Genomic DNA, 19,644 nt, shown 5'->3' on the forward strand with positions numbered 1-19,644 from the left:
TCCTCCACACGTTGTAGGTATGTCTGGTAGAGGGGGCAAGCTGAAGATTCGGCCTCCACGTTTTGGTGGGTTGCCATAGAAGAGAAGACAACGGCGTCGGCCGTAACCATTCCTGCTCCAAAGCGACCCATGGTTTGATAGCGGTGGAGCAGTGCCAATCAACAATAGGCCGTAGTTGAGCTGCAGCGTAATACCAGGTAAGATTGGGAAGGCCCAGGCCTCCCTCTTCCTTTGCTTGATAGAGAATTTTTTGAGCCACACGTGGAGGATGGTGACGCCAGAGGAAACGAAGCAGCTTTCGTTGCCATTGTAGGAGAGTAGTGCGACTAATAGGTATAGGCAAGGTCTGGAAGAGGTACAACAGACGAGGTAATAGATTCATCTTGATGGTTGCAAGGCGGCCAATCCAGGTAAGGGGGAGAGAACTCCACCGCTCCAGGTCCTTGTCAAGTTTCTGGATTAAAGGGGTATAGTTGTGATGAAAAAGATCAGGGGTGTGATTACTCAAATATACCCCAAGGTACTTAATGGTAGAAGTAGCCCATTTAAATGCATGATTAGCCTTTAACTCACAAACCACATCAGGCGGACAAGTAACATTCAATATCTCAGATTTGTCCCAATTGATTTTGAACCCAGAGATGGCACTGAATTGAGCCAGCTCCGTCTCAACCAAGGGAAGGGATACAGTGGGGTCTCCCACCGTGAAGATAATGTCATCCGCAAACAAGGATAATTTGGGCTCACAACTGCCAAGCGGGAAACCTCTTATTGCCCTATTGCCTCGGATTGAGATGGCCAAGGGTTCGAGAAAGATAGCAAATAAAATGGGAGACAAGGGGCAGCCCTGCCGCGTTCCCCTTTGCACTGAAAAGGGAGTAGTGTAGTATCCGTTGATTTTGATACTGGCAAGGGGGTTATGGTAAAGCGCCTGTATCCAGTTATGAAAAGAGGCTCCAAACCCCATTGTATGCAAAGTTTGAAATAAGAAAGGCCAGTGTACCATGTCGAAGGCTTTCTCCGCATCTATAGCCAAAAGGAGATGGTCCACCCTGCGCTGTGAGGCCCCCCAGATGACATTAATTATTTTACGTACATTGTCACTAGCCATTCGACCAGGGATGAATCCGGCCTGATCGGGGTGAATAATGTGGGAAATAAAGCAGTTGATCCGAACTGCCAGTATTTTAGCCAAGAGTTTAAGGTCGAGGTTAATCAAGGAAATTGGCCGATAGGAGGCACAGAGGGCGGGGTCGCGACCCGGCTTAGCAATTATAGTGATACCAGCGGTGTTGGAGTCAGCGTGGAGCTTGCCCCCCTCCCTGAGATAGTTAAAGTGTGCTTGTAAGTGAGTGACCAGGGCAGGCCCAAAAGTTTTATAGAACTTGGCTGTTAAGCCATCGGGCCCGGGTGCTTTTCCCACCTTAAGGGTTTTAATGACAGCCAATATCTCTGGCGTGGTGATGTCCGCATTCAATCTATCCCTCATATCCTGAGTCAGATGAGGTAAAGAGAGCGCCTGAAGATAAGCGCAGATATCCGCAGTCCGTATGTGGGATTCGGCAGCGTATAGAGTTTGGTAGAATTTAAGGAACTGCCGAGTGATGGCCGAATTGGAAGTCTCTATGCGCCCCTTGTCATCTTTGATTTTCAAAATATGGTTTTGAAAGGCCTGCTTTTTCAGTTGATGGGCCAGCAGCCTGCCCGCCCTATTGTCACCTTCAAAATGTTGTTGACGAGTAAGGTTAAGGGCGTGTGCCCCTTGTCCCAATTCTAGCCTGTTCAAGTCCTCCCGGCACTGCGTGAGCTGCTTAATGATACGGGCAGAGCGGGATTTGCTATGCTGGGCCGTAAGAGCTGCTATGTTATTTTTAAGTTGGAGGCAGGCCGCTTCCCTCTGCTTTTTAATATGGGAGGCATGGGAGATGAAGTGGCCCCTCACGTAGGATTTAAAGCAGTCCCACACGGTGACCGGGGACGGAACCGATCCTGCATTCCGAGTAAAAAAGTCCCGTATAACCTGTGTGGTAGTGTGTACGAACCCAGGGTCCTGTAGTAGGGAATCATTGAGACGCCAATATTTATGGCCATGTGCCTCTACAGGTATGGTAAATTGTACGGATACCGGAGCATGGTCAGACCAAGTCACTACGCCAATTTCCGGATTACGAATCCAGTGAAATAGTGTTTTGTCTACCATCAGGTAGTCAATGCGGGAGTAAGAGTCGTGGGGCTTGGAGTAGAATGAGTAAGACCTGGAGTGCGGGTAGGTAGCCCTCCAGGAGTCCACTAAATCATGGGCAGCAAGGAGATCTTTGAGGGCTCTAGTGTGTGCCATGGCCGTATGTGCCGACCCCTTGGAAGTATCCACTGCTGGGGACAATGTAACATTGAAATCCCCCCCTATTATAAGAGAACCCGAGGCATGCTGTATGAGAACCTGTTGTAAATGCTTGAAGAACCCCGCCTGCTCTTTGTTTGGGGCATACACATTAAGTAAAGTAAAGTCATGATCAAACATCTTTACCCCCAGCAGCAAATAACGACCCTGGGGGTCGGAAACTACTTTTATACATTCAAACACCAATTGTGAGGAAAAAAATATGCCCACTCCTGCATACTTGGCAGATTTATTTGCAGCTGCAAAATACTGATGCTGAAAATGACGAGACTTCATTAAGGCCTCATATCGGCGGGTGAGATGCGTCTCTTGTACAAATACAATGTCAGGCTTGGCGGCCGCGATGTCCCTGTAAAAAAGGGATCGCTTGTGGGGAGAGTTAAAGCCCTTGACATTCAAAGAAAATATCTTGATCTGAGCCATTCATCCCATGCTAGGGAGCGAAAACCACCTCCAGAAAAAACGGAGGTTATCAAGCATGAGAAAAAAAATAGGACAGAGGAAAGCTATCTGCCATTAGCAAAAAATATGCAGCATGGAGGAGTGACGCAGCAACAACCAAAATAGCAACAAATAAGAAATGACATGCCCCTATTGGGTACCCAGTAAGGCCCAGGGTCCCCAGAAAAAATGTCTGCCAAAACCTCCCAGCAGACTAACTCCAATCTCTAGTTGAGGAGTCGAGTCACGCCTCAGAACCAAGAGACAGTGCTCTCCCTCCCCCCCCCCCCCAAAATGTATCAAACAGTATAATTATCATCCAACTCCATTAAACAAAGGCAAGAGAAAATGCTGAAAACGACTGGTGAGTGACCACCCGGCATGTAATAAAACAAGGCTCCACAGAGCGAGAGTACATCCAGAGTTCAAGTCAGACCCACGGTAGAGGAGGGGCCCCCCTGCTGTCTCCGAAGCCGGCTATTCCTCTTCCCCACTCTCTGCCACGTGGGAAAAGGCAGCGGGGCCGCACGAGCCGCTGTAGTGGTCTGGGAAACTGAAGGCGTAGTATATCCCAAGTTGGTAAGGCGAGGCAAGGCATCCTCCGGGTTCATACACTGATGCGTAGTGCCCTCGATGGTAAAAGACAAGCCAAAGGGATGTAGCCATCTATACCGGACTGATTTAGCACGGAGAAAAGAGGTCACATCCCGGAACAGGTATCTGCTATGCAGGGTGGCCTGGGAGAGATCCGGGAAAATAGCAATTTTGTGGGCATTCCATTCCCATTCATTTTTCGCATGTGCCAGGGATGCAATTCTCTCCTTCACTTTATATGAGGTAAAACAAACAATAATGTCCCGTGGGCGATTAGGTTGTGGAGCCCGCAACGCCCTATGAGCTCGTTCAAATTGTATATCGGGCAGATCGGATTCCTCCGGCGGTGCCGACTCCCCGAGCAGTGAGAGACAGAAGGCGCGGATCAAAGCATGGCAGTCCTCAGTGCCCGTCGCCTCAGGGAACCCGCGGAAGCGTAAATTGCTTCTACGGGCACGGTTCTCCAGGTCTGCAAGTTTGGCAGTAAGCTGGACATTCTCCGCTCTCAACGTTTCACAGGCACCCGTATTAGCCAGGATCTGCGCTGCCTGGCCCTCCACCCGGACATCGATGTCTCCCACTCGGTGTCCCAGGGCCGAGAGATCTTCTTTTACCTCCTCCACGCGGTGAAGCAGTTCCTGTCGGTAGGCTTTTAAATCCGCCCGAATCCCCGCGAACCAGTCCCGGAATTCGGCCCGAGTCGGGTGGTCTGTGCTAGGGGCCTCTGAAGTGTCCGGGTCGGAGGGCAAATGTTCACTAGGTTCGGCGCGAGGATCGGCGCCATCTTGGTTACTGTCCTCCCCCTCAGGCAAGCCGCCCAGATCTTTCGCGCCGTCTTTAAGGTAGGAGAACCGCCTGAGGTCTAGACTTTGTTTTTTGCAGGTCATCGTGGGATAATGCAGAACGCTCACAAGGCTTAAAAAGATCCGGATGGTCAGTCAGGAGCTGGATTGCATTAGATAAAGCGGAGGGGCGAAAGGAGCCGAGGAATCAAGCTGCCATCCCGTGGCGTGACGTCACGCTCCTCTCCCCAAGCCGGGTTCCTGCCTGCCTACAGCCTAAGTCGGATTACTGCCCGCTTCCTCGCCATCGACCGCCTCGCCTAAGTCCCAGCGGTCGGGCCTTACGGGCTCCTCCCGGGGGGGCTCTGACTTCCAGGGTGAATCGCCTAAGTCCCAGCGGCTGGACTCCCAAGGGCTCCTCCCGGGGGAGTACCAGCTTCCAGGGTGAAACCGCTTCTACCCGCCTGCCTGAAGTCTGCCTCCCGGCCTGTTCAGTCGAGACCAGCGAAGTCCTTCCCAAGTCTCCTGCAGGTCGGCCCAAGGGTCCACTAGCCCCGTGTCCACAACACCGGCTGAAAGAAATTACGGAATCGGAGAAAAGGAGCTCCTGGTCATAAAGTTGGCATTTGAGGAATGGAGACAGTGGCTAGAGGGGGCACAACATCCCATCACAGTTTACACCGACCACAAAAATTTGGAATACCTCTGTAAAGCACAGTATTTGAATCCACGCCAAGCCCTCTGTTCTCTCTTCTTTAGCTGGTTCCACTTTACCCTACGCTACCGACTGACCATAAGGAACGCCAGGGCAGATGCCCTTTCTAGACTCCACGATCCTGGGGATACCCTGAGCCAACCCTGTTTCATCCTGGCAGCCACACACAAGATACCCCAGGGGGAGACAGTAGTTCCACTCCGTCTTCGGCCCACGGTACTAGCTTGGGGTCATGATATCCTCACTACTGGACACCCGGGTAGAACTCGTACCATGGAACTGGTGTCTCGCTACTACTGGTGGCCTCGCATGGCTCAAGATGTGCAAGCCTTTGTCAGCTCCTGCCCAACCTGTGTGCAACAAAAACCCTTACCAGGCCGTCCTTGGGTCCTCCTTCAACCTCTCTCAACTCCAGACGAACCCTGGACACATATCTCCACAGACTTTGTGGTAGATTTACCCTCCCTCACAGGGTAATCAGGTGATCTGGGAAATAGTGGACAGATTCTCTAAGATGGCACATTTCGTTCCTCTCCCCAAGTTACCTTCAGCCTTGCAACTGGCACGACTGTTCACACAGCATGTTTTCCGCCTCCATGGACTGCCCCGACACATCGCTTCTGACCATGGCCCCCAGTTCACTGGTGCTCCTTATGCAAAAAATTCGGAATCCAACTGGACTTTACTATGGCTTTCCACCCCCAGAGGAATGGCCAGGCAGAACGGGTTAATCGGGGTTTGAAGACATTCCTCTGTTCTGCCACGACAATTGGGCCTTGTTACTACCTTAGGTGGAGTTCTCTCTCAATACTCATGTACACTCCACTACAGGAGCTTCTCCCTTCAAGGTGGTCTTCGGTAAGCAACTCAGACCTTCTTTACCCATGCCCCTTCGGTACCTTCCCCGGCGGCGCAGCTCACGGCCCAGCCGCTCCACAAGTTATGGGACTCCACCAGCGCCAACCTTCAAAAGGCTGCCAAGACTACTAAACAAGCATCGGACAAGCATCGCCGGCTGGCTCCTTCATTTAACCCAGGGGATCGGGTGTGGCTCAGCACCCGCCACATTTGCCTTCAGGTCCCTTCTTTGAGGTTGGCTCCAAAATACATCGGACCGGTTGGGTCCCGTAACTTATCGTCTACGCCTTCCTACTAGCCTGTGGATACATAATGCTTTCCATGTGTCACTACTAAAGCCATTGGTGCTTTCTGCATTCCACGTTACTCCACCCGAGACTCTGGAGATTGCCTCTGAAGAAGACCTGGTCTATCAAGTCAAGGAGATCCTGAATGTGAGAAGAAATCGGAGACGTTGGGAGTATCTGATCTCCTGGGAGGGATTTGGTCCCGAGAAAAATTCCTGGGAGCCATCATCAAACATCATGGATAAATCCCTACTCCAAAACTTCCATCGTACTCACCCCAACAAGCCTGGTCCTTCTGCGAGGGGGCATAAGGAGGGTACTGTTGTGGGTTCCGGCCGCGGCAGACCATGGCCAGCCCCCCCCCCCCTTACCTTCCCGCTGCGAGCAGGCGCTCCTCCCGGCCGGCGCAGCGCCACCCGCTACGGGGCTGACCGACTGCAGCCTCCCATACAGCTCGAACACCACCGCCCTGCTTTCTGCAGAGCTCTCCCTAGGCGCGCGCGCACGGGAGGCTCAGCCTCTTAAAGGGCCTGGGGCGAGAAACACTGGTCCGGCCCCGTCTGATGACGTCTAAGCTGAGGACTATTTAAACCCAGCCTCAGTCTTCAGCCCCTTGCTTTGGCAACAGGTCGTCTCCTCAGAGTGCTAGCTGCTGCGTTCATTCACCTCTTGGTTCCTTCCTGAAGTTCCTGATCCATTTCCTGACCCTGCTCCGCTCAGGTCCTCGTTCCTTCCTTCGTACTCCAGTTCCCGAGTTCCTCTTCGGCTTGATCTCCTGGTACTGACCCTTGGCTTGCTTCTCTTCGCTTGTCTGCTGCCCGTCTCGACCCTTAGCCTGGTTTCCTCATCTCTGCCTGCCTGCTGCCTGCCCCAGATCGGACTCTCTGCATCTCTGCTGCCAGCCCAGACCCAGACTGCTGACCTCGTCTTTGTCTCACTGCTCCTGCTACACCAAGGCAACCCGCACCTAAGTCCTGCCGGCCCCGGTATCCAAGGGCTCAATCTGCGGGGAACAAGGGCTGGTATAGGTGAAGCTCCAGCTGGGTTGACCGTCCCTCCGTGGTAGTGCTAACACCCGTCCCGGCCAAGGATCCACAACCATAACACTGACCTGCAGATCCCAGTCTCCTCCTTACTTCCACTTTTATGAAAAGGAACCGCATCTGTCCTTTTCCAGTCCTCTGAAACAACTCCAAACGCTAAAGAAACATTGAAAAGGTCAGCAAGCAGAGCTGCCAGAATATCTCTAAGTTCCCTTACTACCCTCGGATGTATCACATCCAGCCCCTTTGCCTTATCTACTTTTAGTTAGCTCCTTACGAACACAATGTCCTAAAATCAATTGAGGTTTACCTCACTTCCACTCTTATTTGTGTTTGTTTTATTTAGTCCTGCTCAAGGTCCTTCCACAGTGAACACCAAACAAAAATATTTGTTATGCAATTTTGTTTTTTCCACATCAGCATCTACATATTTCTCCCCTTCACCTTTGGGTCTTACAATGCCAGTTTTGCACTTCCTTTTATCACTAACAAATCGAAAAAAAAGTCTTGTCCCCCCATTTTACCATATTTTCTATTTTTCTTCTATTTGAATTTTCGCATTCCTGACTTCTTTCCCAGCTTCTGAAGTATAAATCTCTAAAGGAACTGTTTTGTACTAATTTACCTTAGAAGCACATTACAAAAAGTACCGGGAATAGAACCCTAGGCCTTGTTGTGAAAGAGAGACAAGTTCTATTGCTCATAACTGGAGAAGAAGGGAAACCTCCTGCTCCAGAGGGACAGAGTGGTCGGTTACTCTCCATGCTTGTAGAGGTGGTGATTCCAGTGGAAGAGCAAGAAAGTTCAGGTGGTAACCCTGAGCAATGATTGCTAGCACCCATTGGTCGGTTGGGATTGATTGCCACATGCCGTGAAAGTGGCACAATCGACCTCCCACTGGTATGCCTGGCTGCTGCTCTCCAAGGGAACGTCAAAAACCTGAAGCAGGCCCCGGCTGGGGAGCTGCTTGTGGCTTTTGCTTCCAGGGCTGGCAAGGCTGAGATTTCTGATAAGGCCTCGTAACTCGGGACCTTGTTGGTGGAGGACAGTACTTCCTTGGGCGGAAGAATGACTTCTTAGAGTCCTTCTTGAAGGGCTGTCTAGAAGGGAAGTCAGAAGGTATCGATGAGAGCTGTCTGAGGGTCTCATGATGGTCCTTTAATTCAGCCACTATTTGCTGAATCTGTTCATCGAACAGATTATCTCCTATACAGGGCAGGTAAGACAGCCTGTCTTGTACTTCTGGGCGAAGGTCAGAAGACTTGAGCCAGGCCCAGTGTCTTGCCGAAATGGAAGTTGCAGACACTCTAGTGGAGGTGTCGAAGATATCGTAAGCTGTTCTTATCTCATGCTTTCCTGCCTCAAACCCCTTGTTGATAAAGGTTTGAAGATGTTCTTGAAATTGGTCAGGCAGGGTTTCAGAGAAGTCCTGTATTTGCTTGAAAATGACCCTGTTGTATTGGGTCATGTACAGCTGGTAAGAAGCAATCCTGGAGATAAGCATGGCCCCTTGGAACACTCGACAACCAATATTGTCAAGGAACTTGTGTTCCTTGACAGGAGGGGTAGAGGAGTGTGGTTTCGTCCTTTTTGCTTTCTTTTGAGCCGATTCCACTACAGCTGAGTGGTGGTCAAGCTGAGATTTTTGAAAGCCAGGGGCTGACTGTACCAGATAAGTAGTGTCAGCCTTTCTGTGTACTGGGGCAATGGATCCAGGGTTTTCCCAGTTCTTTTTGAGGAGGTCAAGAAGAACTTGATGAATGGGAATAGAAGTGATCACTTTAGGGGCATCCAGGAATTGGAGAAGCTCCATCATCTGGTGCCTATCATCTTGCTCCATCTGAAGCTGGAAAGGGACCAATTCTGACATTTCCTTCACAAAATTAATGAAAGAGAGGTCCTCTGGAGGAGAACACTTTCTACTTTCAGTAGGAGAAGGAGGTGAAGGTAAATCATCGGTGTCTGTGGAAGTATCATCACCCCAGGTGTCATAAGGATCAGCAGGCTGACCTGTAAGACAAGAAGGGGGTTGGATACCCGAAGGGCCCGGCTGAGGCTCCGAGAAAATCGAAGGAATCACCGGGGGCACTGTGGACGCCCTGGGGCACATCAGTGCCGGCATCGAAGGCATCGATGGCACCGATGTGCGTATCGCTCACAATGAATGAATCGGTGGCGAAGGACGGCATGGCATCGATGGCTGAGGCAATAACCCCGAAGGAGGAATGCGAAACGGTGTTTCTCCTCCCGATGAAGCTGTCATCAGGGAGCGCACCGGGGCCATCGGAGACCCGGGAATTACCGGTGGAAGGGCAGTCATGAGCACCTCCATCCGGGATAGCAGCGGTGCCAGCGCTGCTGGAATCGGGTCGGTGACCGGTTCCACTCTCGGTGCTGGAGGAACCTGGAGTTGATGCATCGCCTTGTCGATGGCCTCCTGGACCAGCCAGTCCAGTTCTTCCCGGAGACCTGGTGCAATCAGCTCCGGCTTCGTGACGGAAGAGGGAGGCTGAGGCACAGTCGGAGGGACCACCTTTACAGATGGAATCGCGACTCCCAAACCCCGATCGGGTGAGGGTTGCCTCGATGTCCCGGTCGCAGGAGTGGTCGGTGCCGTTCCTGGATGGGGCTTCTTCGATGGTGGCTCGGACGGTGGCGAGGTCGATGATTTCGCTCCCTCGACTGTCCGAGACTTACAATGCCGATGGCGATGTTTCTCCCTTCGATCCCCTCGATCTTGAGGGGGAGAAACGGGAGTCAATGGCCGTGAAGACATCGATGGCGGGCGGTCACTGGACGGTTGTCGATGGTGGAGCGACTTTGGTGCTGGTTCTGATGACGTTGATGTGATGGACGGCGTCGGGGTGTGAGCACGGAAAAGGAGTCCCATCTTCTCCATTCTGGCTTTTCGACCTTTTGGTGTCATAAGGACACATTTGGTGCAAGTCAGGACATCATGCTCATGGCCTAAACACATTAAACAGATTCTATGAGGGTCTGTGATAGACATGGTGCGAGTACAGTCCGGGCACCGACGAAAACCCGACGCCATGGCCATAGAAAAAATCGAGCCACGGTACGGTCGACGGCCAGTAGGCCGTGAGGGCCAAACTCGACAGTAATTGACGAAAAACAGTGAAAAACTTACCGGAGTACCGCGGCCTGAGAAAAGATAGAGGAGGGACCCCTGTGGGGCAAAACAATTTTAAATAAGTCCGTGAGGAAAATTCCTGTCAGGAATCTGTTCAGAGCTCGTAAACCGCAAGGCTACTGCTGCGCGGAAAAAAGAAGACTGAAGGGGGATCCCTGCTGGCTGCAGGGTTAGTGCCATGCTGGGCATGCCAGTAGGGGTCAGTCAAAGTTCTGGAAACTTTGACAGAAGTTTTCCGTGATTGGGCTCCATCCTGATGATGTCACCCATATGTGAGGACTACCATCCTGCTTGTCCTGTGAGAAACAGTTTTATTCACATAAATAATTCACTGCATTCACAGAGGCAGGGGTATGTAATCTTCCCTGAAGCTCCACCGAGGCATGGGCATCTTGGGGCACGGCAGCAGATACAAACGTGGGGAGAGGGACTGGCACCACGAGTATCACCCACACTAGGTCACCGGGAAGGGAACCTAGGCTGACAGAAATCAAGGGGCAAAGCCCCCCTAGGAACCCCAAGAGCGAGGGAGACAGAACTGTCTGCCCTAACACAGTCAGAGAAAAAAAAATCTCTTTTTTTTTAAATTAAGAAGTAAATTAAAGAGTACTTGCGTGAGCTTGCCCCAGAGAAAGGAGAGGAAAGAAACAAGAGGGCAAGCTAAACAGGGAACCAAAGGGAGAGCTGTTCCAACTGCTAGAGACAGACAAATATTGAGGGTTCCAGGGTGGGTTCCGTCCTTATATGGGCTGCCCTTAGAACTTTGGTCTGTCTCCAGCTGCTGGAACGGGGACTTAACCCATGGTCTGGACTGATCCGGGTACATACAGGGAATGTATAGTGTTGGTAAAGAGGTAATAAAATGATAATACTTCAAAAAAATGTACCTGGTAGTGATCACATCGGTATGTTGCAGCATGTGTTTATGCAACACGGCATAGGGTATGAAAGCCACCTAATGTTATGGTCCTTTTAACAAAAATATTAATATTTAGATCAGTATAATGCAATCATACTGAAATATAGAAACATAGAAATGACGGCAGAAGAAGACCAAACGGCCCATCCAGTCTGCCCAGCAAGCTTTCGCACTTTTTTTTTTCTCTCACATACTTATCTGTTTCTCTTGGCTCTTAGTAACCTTTTTTAATTCCATTTCTCTTCCACCCCCGCCATTAATGTAGACAGCAGTGTTGGACCTGCATGTAAGTGAAATAGCTTTATTTACTTAGGGGTATTAACCACCGCAATAAGCAAGCTACACCCATGCTTATCTGTTTATTCAGACTATGTAATTCAGTCTTTGTTGATTGTTGCCTGAATATAGATCCACCTTTCTTCATTCCCCCCTGCCGTTGAAGCAGAGAGCCATGCTGGCTATGCATTGAAAGTGAAGTATCAGTCTTGCTCCCCTGCATTTGAAGCAGAGAACTATGCTGGCTTTGCACTGAAAGTGAAATATCAGACTTGCTCCCCTGCCGTTGAAGCAGAGGGCTATGCTGGATATGCGTGAATTGTCAAAATTTCCTCCCCTGCCGTTGAAGTAGAGGGCTATGCTGGATATGTGTGAATTGTCAAAATTTCCTCCCCTGTCGTTGAAGCAGAGGGCTATGCTGGATATGCGTGAATTGTCAAAAATGTCCTCCCCTGCCATTGAAGCAGAGAGCTATGCTAGATATGTGTAAAGTGTCAAACTTCCTCCCCTGCCGTTGAAGCAGAGAGCTATGCTGGATTTGCGTTGAAAGTAAAGTATCAGGTATTTTTTTGGTTTGGGGTAGTAACCGCCGTAACAAGCAAGCTACTCCCCTGCTTTTATGTGGTTGCAAATCCTTTTTTCCACATTTCCTCTTGCCGTTGAAGCATGGAGCAATGTTGGAGTCGCATTATTGAATAAGGATATTCATCTCCAGGTAGTAGCCAACATTCCCTCAAGCCACCCCAATGCCTCTAATCTTCATTCACATCCTCTAGACCAGAGCTTTCCAAACTTTTCATGTTGGTGACACACTTTTTAGACAAACATAATTTCACGACACGGTAATTCAGTCTACTAGTAAACCAGAGGTTAAAGGTTAAACGAACGAAACATATTTCGACAATTTATGAATGTTTCCTTAAATATATACATAAATAAAATGTTTCACGACACAACCTATCTCATGAAAACCTTAAATTTATATTAAAAATATATATTCCAAGATTCATGTTATTGTTATAATTTATGAGAAACAATAATAAAACAAATTGTCTGTCCCCCACACACTCATCTCTCTCCTCCCCCCAGCACATGTCTGGCCCCCACACACTCATATCTCTCCCCCTCAAGCACATGTCTGGCCCCCACACTCATGTACCTCGTCTTTTTGATTGTTGCCAGTTAAGTGCTTCACTCCCTTCCATGATCACCAGACACTGCTGCTTGCAGTCAGTACTCCTCATGGCCAGGCCTCATCGGCAGCAGCAGCCAATGCAAGGATGGCTGGGCTCGTTCCACCCACCAAGCCCCCCAAAAAAACGCGATTGACAGCAAAAATCACCCAATAATAATAAAAAGTGAATCTCTAGAAAAAAAAAAGCCCAAACTCGCATCAGAGTTGACCGGGCTTGCGCGACACACCTGCACACTGCAGGCGACACACTAACGTGTCCCGACACACAGTTTGGAAAGCTCTGCTCTCGACTTTATGGATCCACAGTATTTATCCCACGCCCCTTTGAAATCCTTCACAGTTTTGGTCTTCACCACTTCCTCCGGAAGGGCGTTCCAGGTATCCACCACCCTCTCCGTAAAGAAATACTTCCTGACATTGGTTCTGAGTCTTCCTCCCTGGAGTTTTAAATCGTGACCCCTGGTTCTGCTGATTTTTTTGCAATGGAAAAGGTTTGTCGTTGTCTTTGGATCATTAAAACCTTTCAAGTATCTGAAAGTCTGTATCATATCACCCCTACTCCTCCTTTCCTCTAGGGTGTACATATTTAGATTCTTCAATCTCTCCTCAAAAGTCATTTGATGAAGACCCTCCACCTTTTTGGTCGCCCTTCTCTGGACCGCCTCCATCCTGTCTCTGTCCCTTTGGAGATATGGTCTCCAGAACTGAACACAGTACTCCAGATGAGGCCTCACCAAGGACCTGTACAAGGGGATAATCACTTCCCTTTTCTTACTTGTTATCCCTCTCTCTATGCAGCCCAGCATTCTTCTGGCTTTAGCTATCGCCTTGTCACATTGTTTCGCCGACTTCAAATCATTAGACACTATCACCCCAAGGTCTCTCTCCTGCCCCGTGCACATCAGCCCTTCTCCCCCCATCGAACACAGTTCTTCTGGATTTCCACACCCCATATGCATGACTCTGCACTTCTTGGCATTGAATCTCGGCTGCCATATCTTCGACCACTCTTCCAGTTTCCTTAAATCCCGTCTCATTCTCTCCACTCCTTCCGGCGTGTCCACTCTGTTGCAGATCTTAGTGTCATCCGCAAAAAGACAAACCTTAACTTCTATCCCGTCCGCAATGTCGCTCACAAAGATATTGAACAGGACCAGTCCCAACACCGACCCTTGCGGCACTCCGCTCAACACCGCTCTCTCTTCAGAGTAAGTTCCATTTACCATCACACATTGACTTCTGTCCGTCAACCAGTTTGCAATCCAGGTCACCACCTTGGCACTCACTCCTAGGCTTCTTATTTTATTCACCAGTCTCCTGTGCGGAACCGTATCAAAAGCTTTGCTGAAATCCAAGTAGATGACATCGAGTGCTCTTCCTTGATCCAATTCCTTGGTTACCCAGTCAAAAAACTCTATCAGATTTGTCTGACAGGATCTTCCCCTGGTGAATCCATGCTGCCTCTGGTCCAGCAATTCTTCCGATTGTAGATAGCTCACTATTCCTTCTTTTAACAGCGACTCCATTACTTTTCCCACCACCGAGGTGAGGCTAACCGGTCTGTAATTACCAGCCTCTTCTCTATTTCCACTCTTATGAAGCGGGATCACCACCGCTCTTCTCCAGTCACTCGGCACTACGGGAGTATATATATTACTGCCATGGAAATATATGGTAACTGCAAACGTATAATAACGAGGTGGATCTCTGGCGAGTGTGGGCATGAAATTCCTGGATACCATCACAAAGGAAAGATTTATTTAGTAATAACAACCCAAATAATGAGCCGTATGCCCGAGTGCGATCAAGTGTCAGCATTCCACACTTTTTAAGAATTCATTTTTGGAGTTTTAGTGTTTTGTCAAGTCCACATGAGCCGGCATATTAGTTTTGATTATGTCATCTCATACCTATGTGTAATTTTATTTGGAAGTTTGTCCACTGGATGCAAACAATTCTGTCTATCCTTTTTAGGCATTTACAATATAGATGCTTGGGTTATATTTGGATGGTTAGTATTAAGTAAATCTTTCCTTTGTGATGATATCCAGGAATTTCATGCCCACACTCGCCAGAGATCCACCTTGTTATTATACGTTTGCAGTTACCATATATTTCCATGGCAGTGTGATTGCATTATACTGATCTAAATATTAATATTTTTGTTAAAAGGACCATAACATTAGGTGGCTTTCATTCCCTGTGCCACATTGCATAAACACATGCTGCAACATACCGATGTGATCACTACCAGGTACATTTTTTTGAAGTATAATCATTTTATTACCTCTTTACCAACACTATACAATTCTTTTGAGCATGCACAGTTTGTTTGCAATAAATAGATACCATGTCACTTCTCTTGGGTATTCAATAGCTTATACCTTTCCTTTTTTTTTTTTTTTTAATGTTTTAATCTTTTTATTCAACTTTATTGTTACATTTTATTTACATAATTCATTTTTTATTCATTTATGCATTTTTTAATTTTTTTTAAATTTTTTAATTTGAATGAATTTTTCAAGTAATCTACATTTTTATTGTATCCAATGTTACTTTGATTTCATCCCATCTTATAGGGAATACTCTTTTCCTTTGACTAATTTTAGAATAAGACTGAAAAATTCATAAAGTGGATACGTTAACACAATAACATCAACCTTACGGGCATGTGATGAGCCCTGTTGACGTTAAGAAGCCTTTTAAAACTTATTTTTTATTTGGTTGGATTGCACTTCCTTAAAAGTAACTTTTAATGAAAATTTATTACACAATTTCTAATCAACATGTGTTCTGTACACACCAAGTTTTCCTCTCTGCTTACATAGTATAACTCACAATGAGGTCAATTTATGACACTTTACACATGCACTCTGTGATCATTCTTTTTCTGCCATCCTATATACCGTTTTGTTGTTTGTACACCATTATGTTTGTCACACATTACATGGTGCACTGTTTTGAGATGGAACACGTCTTCATGTGTGTTTTATTTGTTGATTTATGTTAATTTTATGAGTCCCTGTATGTGTTTTTAATTGTAATATATTTGTTTTTAGTTGCCCCTAAGGCAGCTCTCGACTAAAGAGCGAAACTCGCCCAGAGTCGGGCAAATTTCTAATAAAGGGCATTTCATATACACCGATCTCCGTTTCTTCACTGCTATGCAATCAATTAATTACACACATATTTTTAGGCAGCTGAAAATTCACATTAGGGCAGAGTTATGTATAGCCTAAGCCCCAACTAAGCTAAGGAAATTTTATCCCATTTGCATCTGAATTGACTATTACTCTGAAATTTCTTTTAAAAAAATAGTAAAAATAAAGATTTCATACCTCCCAATATTTTTCTTTGTTCACTCCTTTTGAGTAGGCATTTCCAAATTTGCTTTCCCTGTTCATTATAGTGACAGCAGCACTAAACTGAGACATAGGATGCACATCTTTAGGTATGTTATCAATCATCTTCATCACATACTCAGGAACATCAGACCGCCTGGCCCATTCTTTAGATAACCAGTTAACCTGCATAATATGCAAAGTGATAAACCATAGTGAGTCAATTACCTTTAGACTGTTTCTGTAGAGGAAGAAGAAAATGAGATATCAGAGAGAGTACTGACTACAGAACCTTCATCTGCTGATGGTAAACTGGACTTGCTGGGATAAAAAACAACACTTAAATATTGAAAAAAAAATATTTTTCTTAAAAGGTTTTTTTACTGGCTGTGTACATTGTGTATTAGTTTTTAAGGCTAGTATTGTTTGCAAGTGTTAAGAATTGTATGTGTTTAAGAAAAAAATACTTCAAATAACGTTTCTAAGTTATTAAAAGTTAGTATTTATTTGTATTAGAATTGTGAGTTTGCAAAAGTCACTTCCTTGATCTGAAAAGATGACAGCACAGGTTCCTGGGCAACTAGTTACTTGCAGTTTTTATTTATTGCTTTAATTCCTCCACCTCCTGCTCTTTGTATACTCCTCCTTGTTCGCCCTCCCTGTTCATTGTAATTTCTACCTTTAAAGTTACATTGTAAACCGGTATGATGTATGCATACTAATACCGGTATATAAAAGTTTTTAAATAAATAAATTTAAATAAATATGTTTTCTACTCATGTCCTTCCCCATCTCCCAGCTACTTTGTTTGTTATATAGAATAGTCTCGCCCTCACAGGAGGAAAATTTTCAAAATAAGAGTCAATTTTGAATAACATATAATTAATATGAGCATTGGTTCTTACCTGCTAATTTTCGTTCCAGTAATACTACAGATCAGTCCAGAAAAGTGGGTTGTGTACCCCTATCAGCAGGTGGAGTAACAGAACAATTAGAACTTTGGGCACTACTACATAATAAGAGTGCCAACAGCAGTCACTCAGTATTGACCTGTACCGAAGCCCATGCTAACATTAACTTCCAATTGGTAATGTTTCGTAAAAGTGTGAATAGACGACCACGCAGCCGCCCTACAGATCTCCTAAGGCGACAGTAACTGACATTCTGCCCAGGAAGTAGCCTGAGCCCAAGTGGAATGAGCTCTGAGACCCAAAGGCACCTGATACCCTCGGGCTATGTATGCTGCGCAAATGGCTTCCTTAATCCACCAAGATATGGTCGCCTTTGACACTTTGTCCCCTTCTTTGGGCCACCAAAGAGAACAAACAAATGATCGGAATGTCAAAAGTCATTGGTAACCTCCAGATAACGCAATAGGCGGGCCGCACATCCAAAAGATGAAGTTCTCTGTTCTGAGAAGACTCCCGGGACCAGTTAGGGAACCCCAGAAGCTCTACAGTTTGATTGACATGAAAGGCTGAAACCACCTTAGGGACAAAGAATGGAACCGTTCATAACGATACCGATCGTCGTAAATCTGAAGAAAAGGATCCCGACAAGACAGCGCCTGCAACTCTGAGATCTGACGGGCCGAGCAAATGGCCATGAAAAACACCATTTTCAAAGTCAGATCTTTCAGGGAAACTCCACGAAGAGGCTCGAAAGGAGCGCCACATAGAACTCGCAGGACTAAATTCAAACTCCAATCCGCACACACCGAACGGATGGGAGGGCGCAAATCTTTGACCCCCCTTAAGAAGCCGAGCAATATCCGGATGCGCTGCCAGCGAACAGCCGTCAAAGTTTCCCCGCAAGGCACCTAGAGCTGCAACTTGTACACGAAGGGAATTGAACGCCAAGCCCTTAGTGAGGCCCTGTTGCAGAAAGTCAAACACCTGAGGAACATGCACTGCTAAAGGGTCGCAGGAATGTTGATGACAGCACGTCTCAAAAAGCTTCCAAACTCTCACATAGCTCATAGAGGTAGCTGGACGTCTCACTTGTAGGAGGGTGGAAATGACTTGTTCTAAATAACCCCTCAAGCGTAAAAGTCACCTCTCAAAAGCCAAGCCGCGAGAGAGAAGCGATCCTCCCGATCTGAAAATATGGGCCCCTGACGGAGCAGATGCGTTAGATGAGCCAGCTGAAGTAGACCCTCTAGAGCCAAGTGTACCAGATCTGCGAACCACGGACGATGTGGCCACTCCGGTGCCACCAGAATCACCCTTCCCGGTGCCGCTTTATGTGATGGAAAAGCCGACCTATGAGGGGCCAGGGCAGGAAGGCATACAGAAGAATCCCCGTGGGCCAAGGACACATGAGAGCGTCTATGCCCACTGAGCCCTGTTCTCGGCGACGGCTGAAAAGCTGAACTGTTTTTGCGTTCGCCTGCGTTGCCATCAGATCCAGCTGAGGAGTTCCCCATCTGGTGCAAATGAGATTCCAAGCCTCGAGAGATAGTTCCCATTCCCCTGGGTCTAGTTGCTGATGGCTGATATAATCGGCTTGCACATTCTCTACTCCCGCGACATGGGATGCGACAATGCCCTCCATATGGTGCTCCGCCCAGGTGAACAGAAGACGTACTTCCAGTTCTACGGTGGGACTTTGAGTCCCGCCTTGTCGGTTGATGTATGCCACCATTGTCGCATTGTCCAAGAAGACTCACACCATTCTGCCCTGAATCCAGGGAAGAAACGCCCGCAGGGCCAGACGTACAGCCCTGGTCTCGAGCCAGTTTATGGACCAGGATCTTTCCATCACCGACCAGAGCCCTTGGGCGGACCTGTCTGCACACACCGCCCCCCCAACCTGAGAGGCTGGCATTGGTGGAGATTATCAGCCAATTCAGAGTGTCCAAATCTACCCCCTGTTCCAGATTGTCCAGTGACAGCCACCATGAGAGACTGGCTCTGGATTCCGGAAGTAGAGGCATTGGTAGATGGAACTGCTCTGACACCAGGCTCCAGTGAGACAAAAGCGCAAGCTGTAAAGGTCTTAAGTGAGCGAACGCCCAAGGAACCAAGTTCAAGGTTGAAGCTATGGAGCCCAGGACCTGAAGATGATGCCACGCTGTAGGATTGTTCTTTCGAAGAAGGGAATGCATTTGTTTGTGCAACTTCCCTATGCGATCCGCCGCTAGAAACACCTTGCCCAGCAAGGTATCGAATTGTGCTCTGAGATAAATCAACTTCTGAGTGGGTTCCAAGTGACTCTTCTGCACATGGATTATCCAACCTAGGGATCGCAATGTGAACATCACCATGTGCACCGATTTCTCTTAGTCCTCCCGAGACTTCACGCGAATCAGTCGTCCAGGTACAGGTGGACCAAGATTCCCTCCTGACGAAGGAAGGCGGCCACCACCACCATCACCTTGGTGAACATGCGAGGAGCTGTTGTGAGACCAAATGGGAGTGCTCGAAATTGGACGTGTTGTCCCAAGACCTTGAACCGCAGAAACCTCTGGTGATTCAGCCGGATCGGAATGTGTAAATACGCCTCCGTGAGGTCCAGAGAAGCGAGAAATTCCCCTTTTCGAATCGCGTCAATCTCTATCTTCAGGGTTTCCATATGAAAGCGAAGAACCTGAAGGGAACGGTTCAACTTCTGCAGATCGAGGATGGGCCAAAACATTCCCT

At 47.8% G+C, this 19,644-nt stretch overlaps 1 protein-coding gene across 4 annotated transcripts in view; it reads right to left on the reverse strand.

Annotated features, from left to right (window-relative positions):
* The window catches only part of LOC115084403 (citrate synthase, mitochondrial-like), a 307,904-nt gene that overhangs the window by 180,181 nt on the left and 108,079 nt on the right, over positions 1-19,644 (reverse strand). For all 4 annotated transcript variants that reach the window (XR_003854548.1, XM_029589235.1, XM_029589233.1 and 1 more), the window contains one exon: positions 16,001-16,189. Coding sequence is in view for 3 of the 4 variants with exons in the window: in XM_029589235.1 (XP_029445095.1) it covers positions 16,001-16,189 (189 nt within the window). In the remaining variant the exon portion in view is untranslated. The remainder of the gene's footprint in view (positions 1-16,000; positions 16,190-19,644) is intronic.

Source organism: Rhinatrema bivittatum, chromosome 2 (assembly GCF_901001135.1).
Source record: "Rhinatrema bivittatum chromosome 2, aRhiBiv1.1, whole genome shotgun sequence".
In the NCBI taxonomy this organism is placed as follows: domain Eukaryota; kingdom Metazoa; phylum Chordata; class Amphibia; order Gymnophiona; family Rhinatrematidae; genus Rhinatrema; species Rhinatrema bivittatum.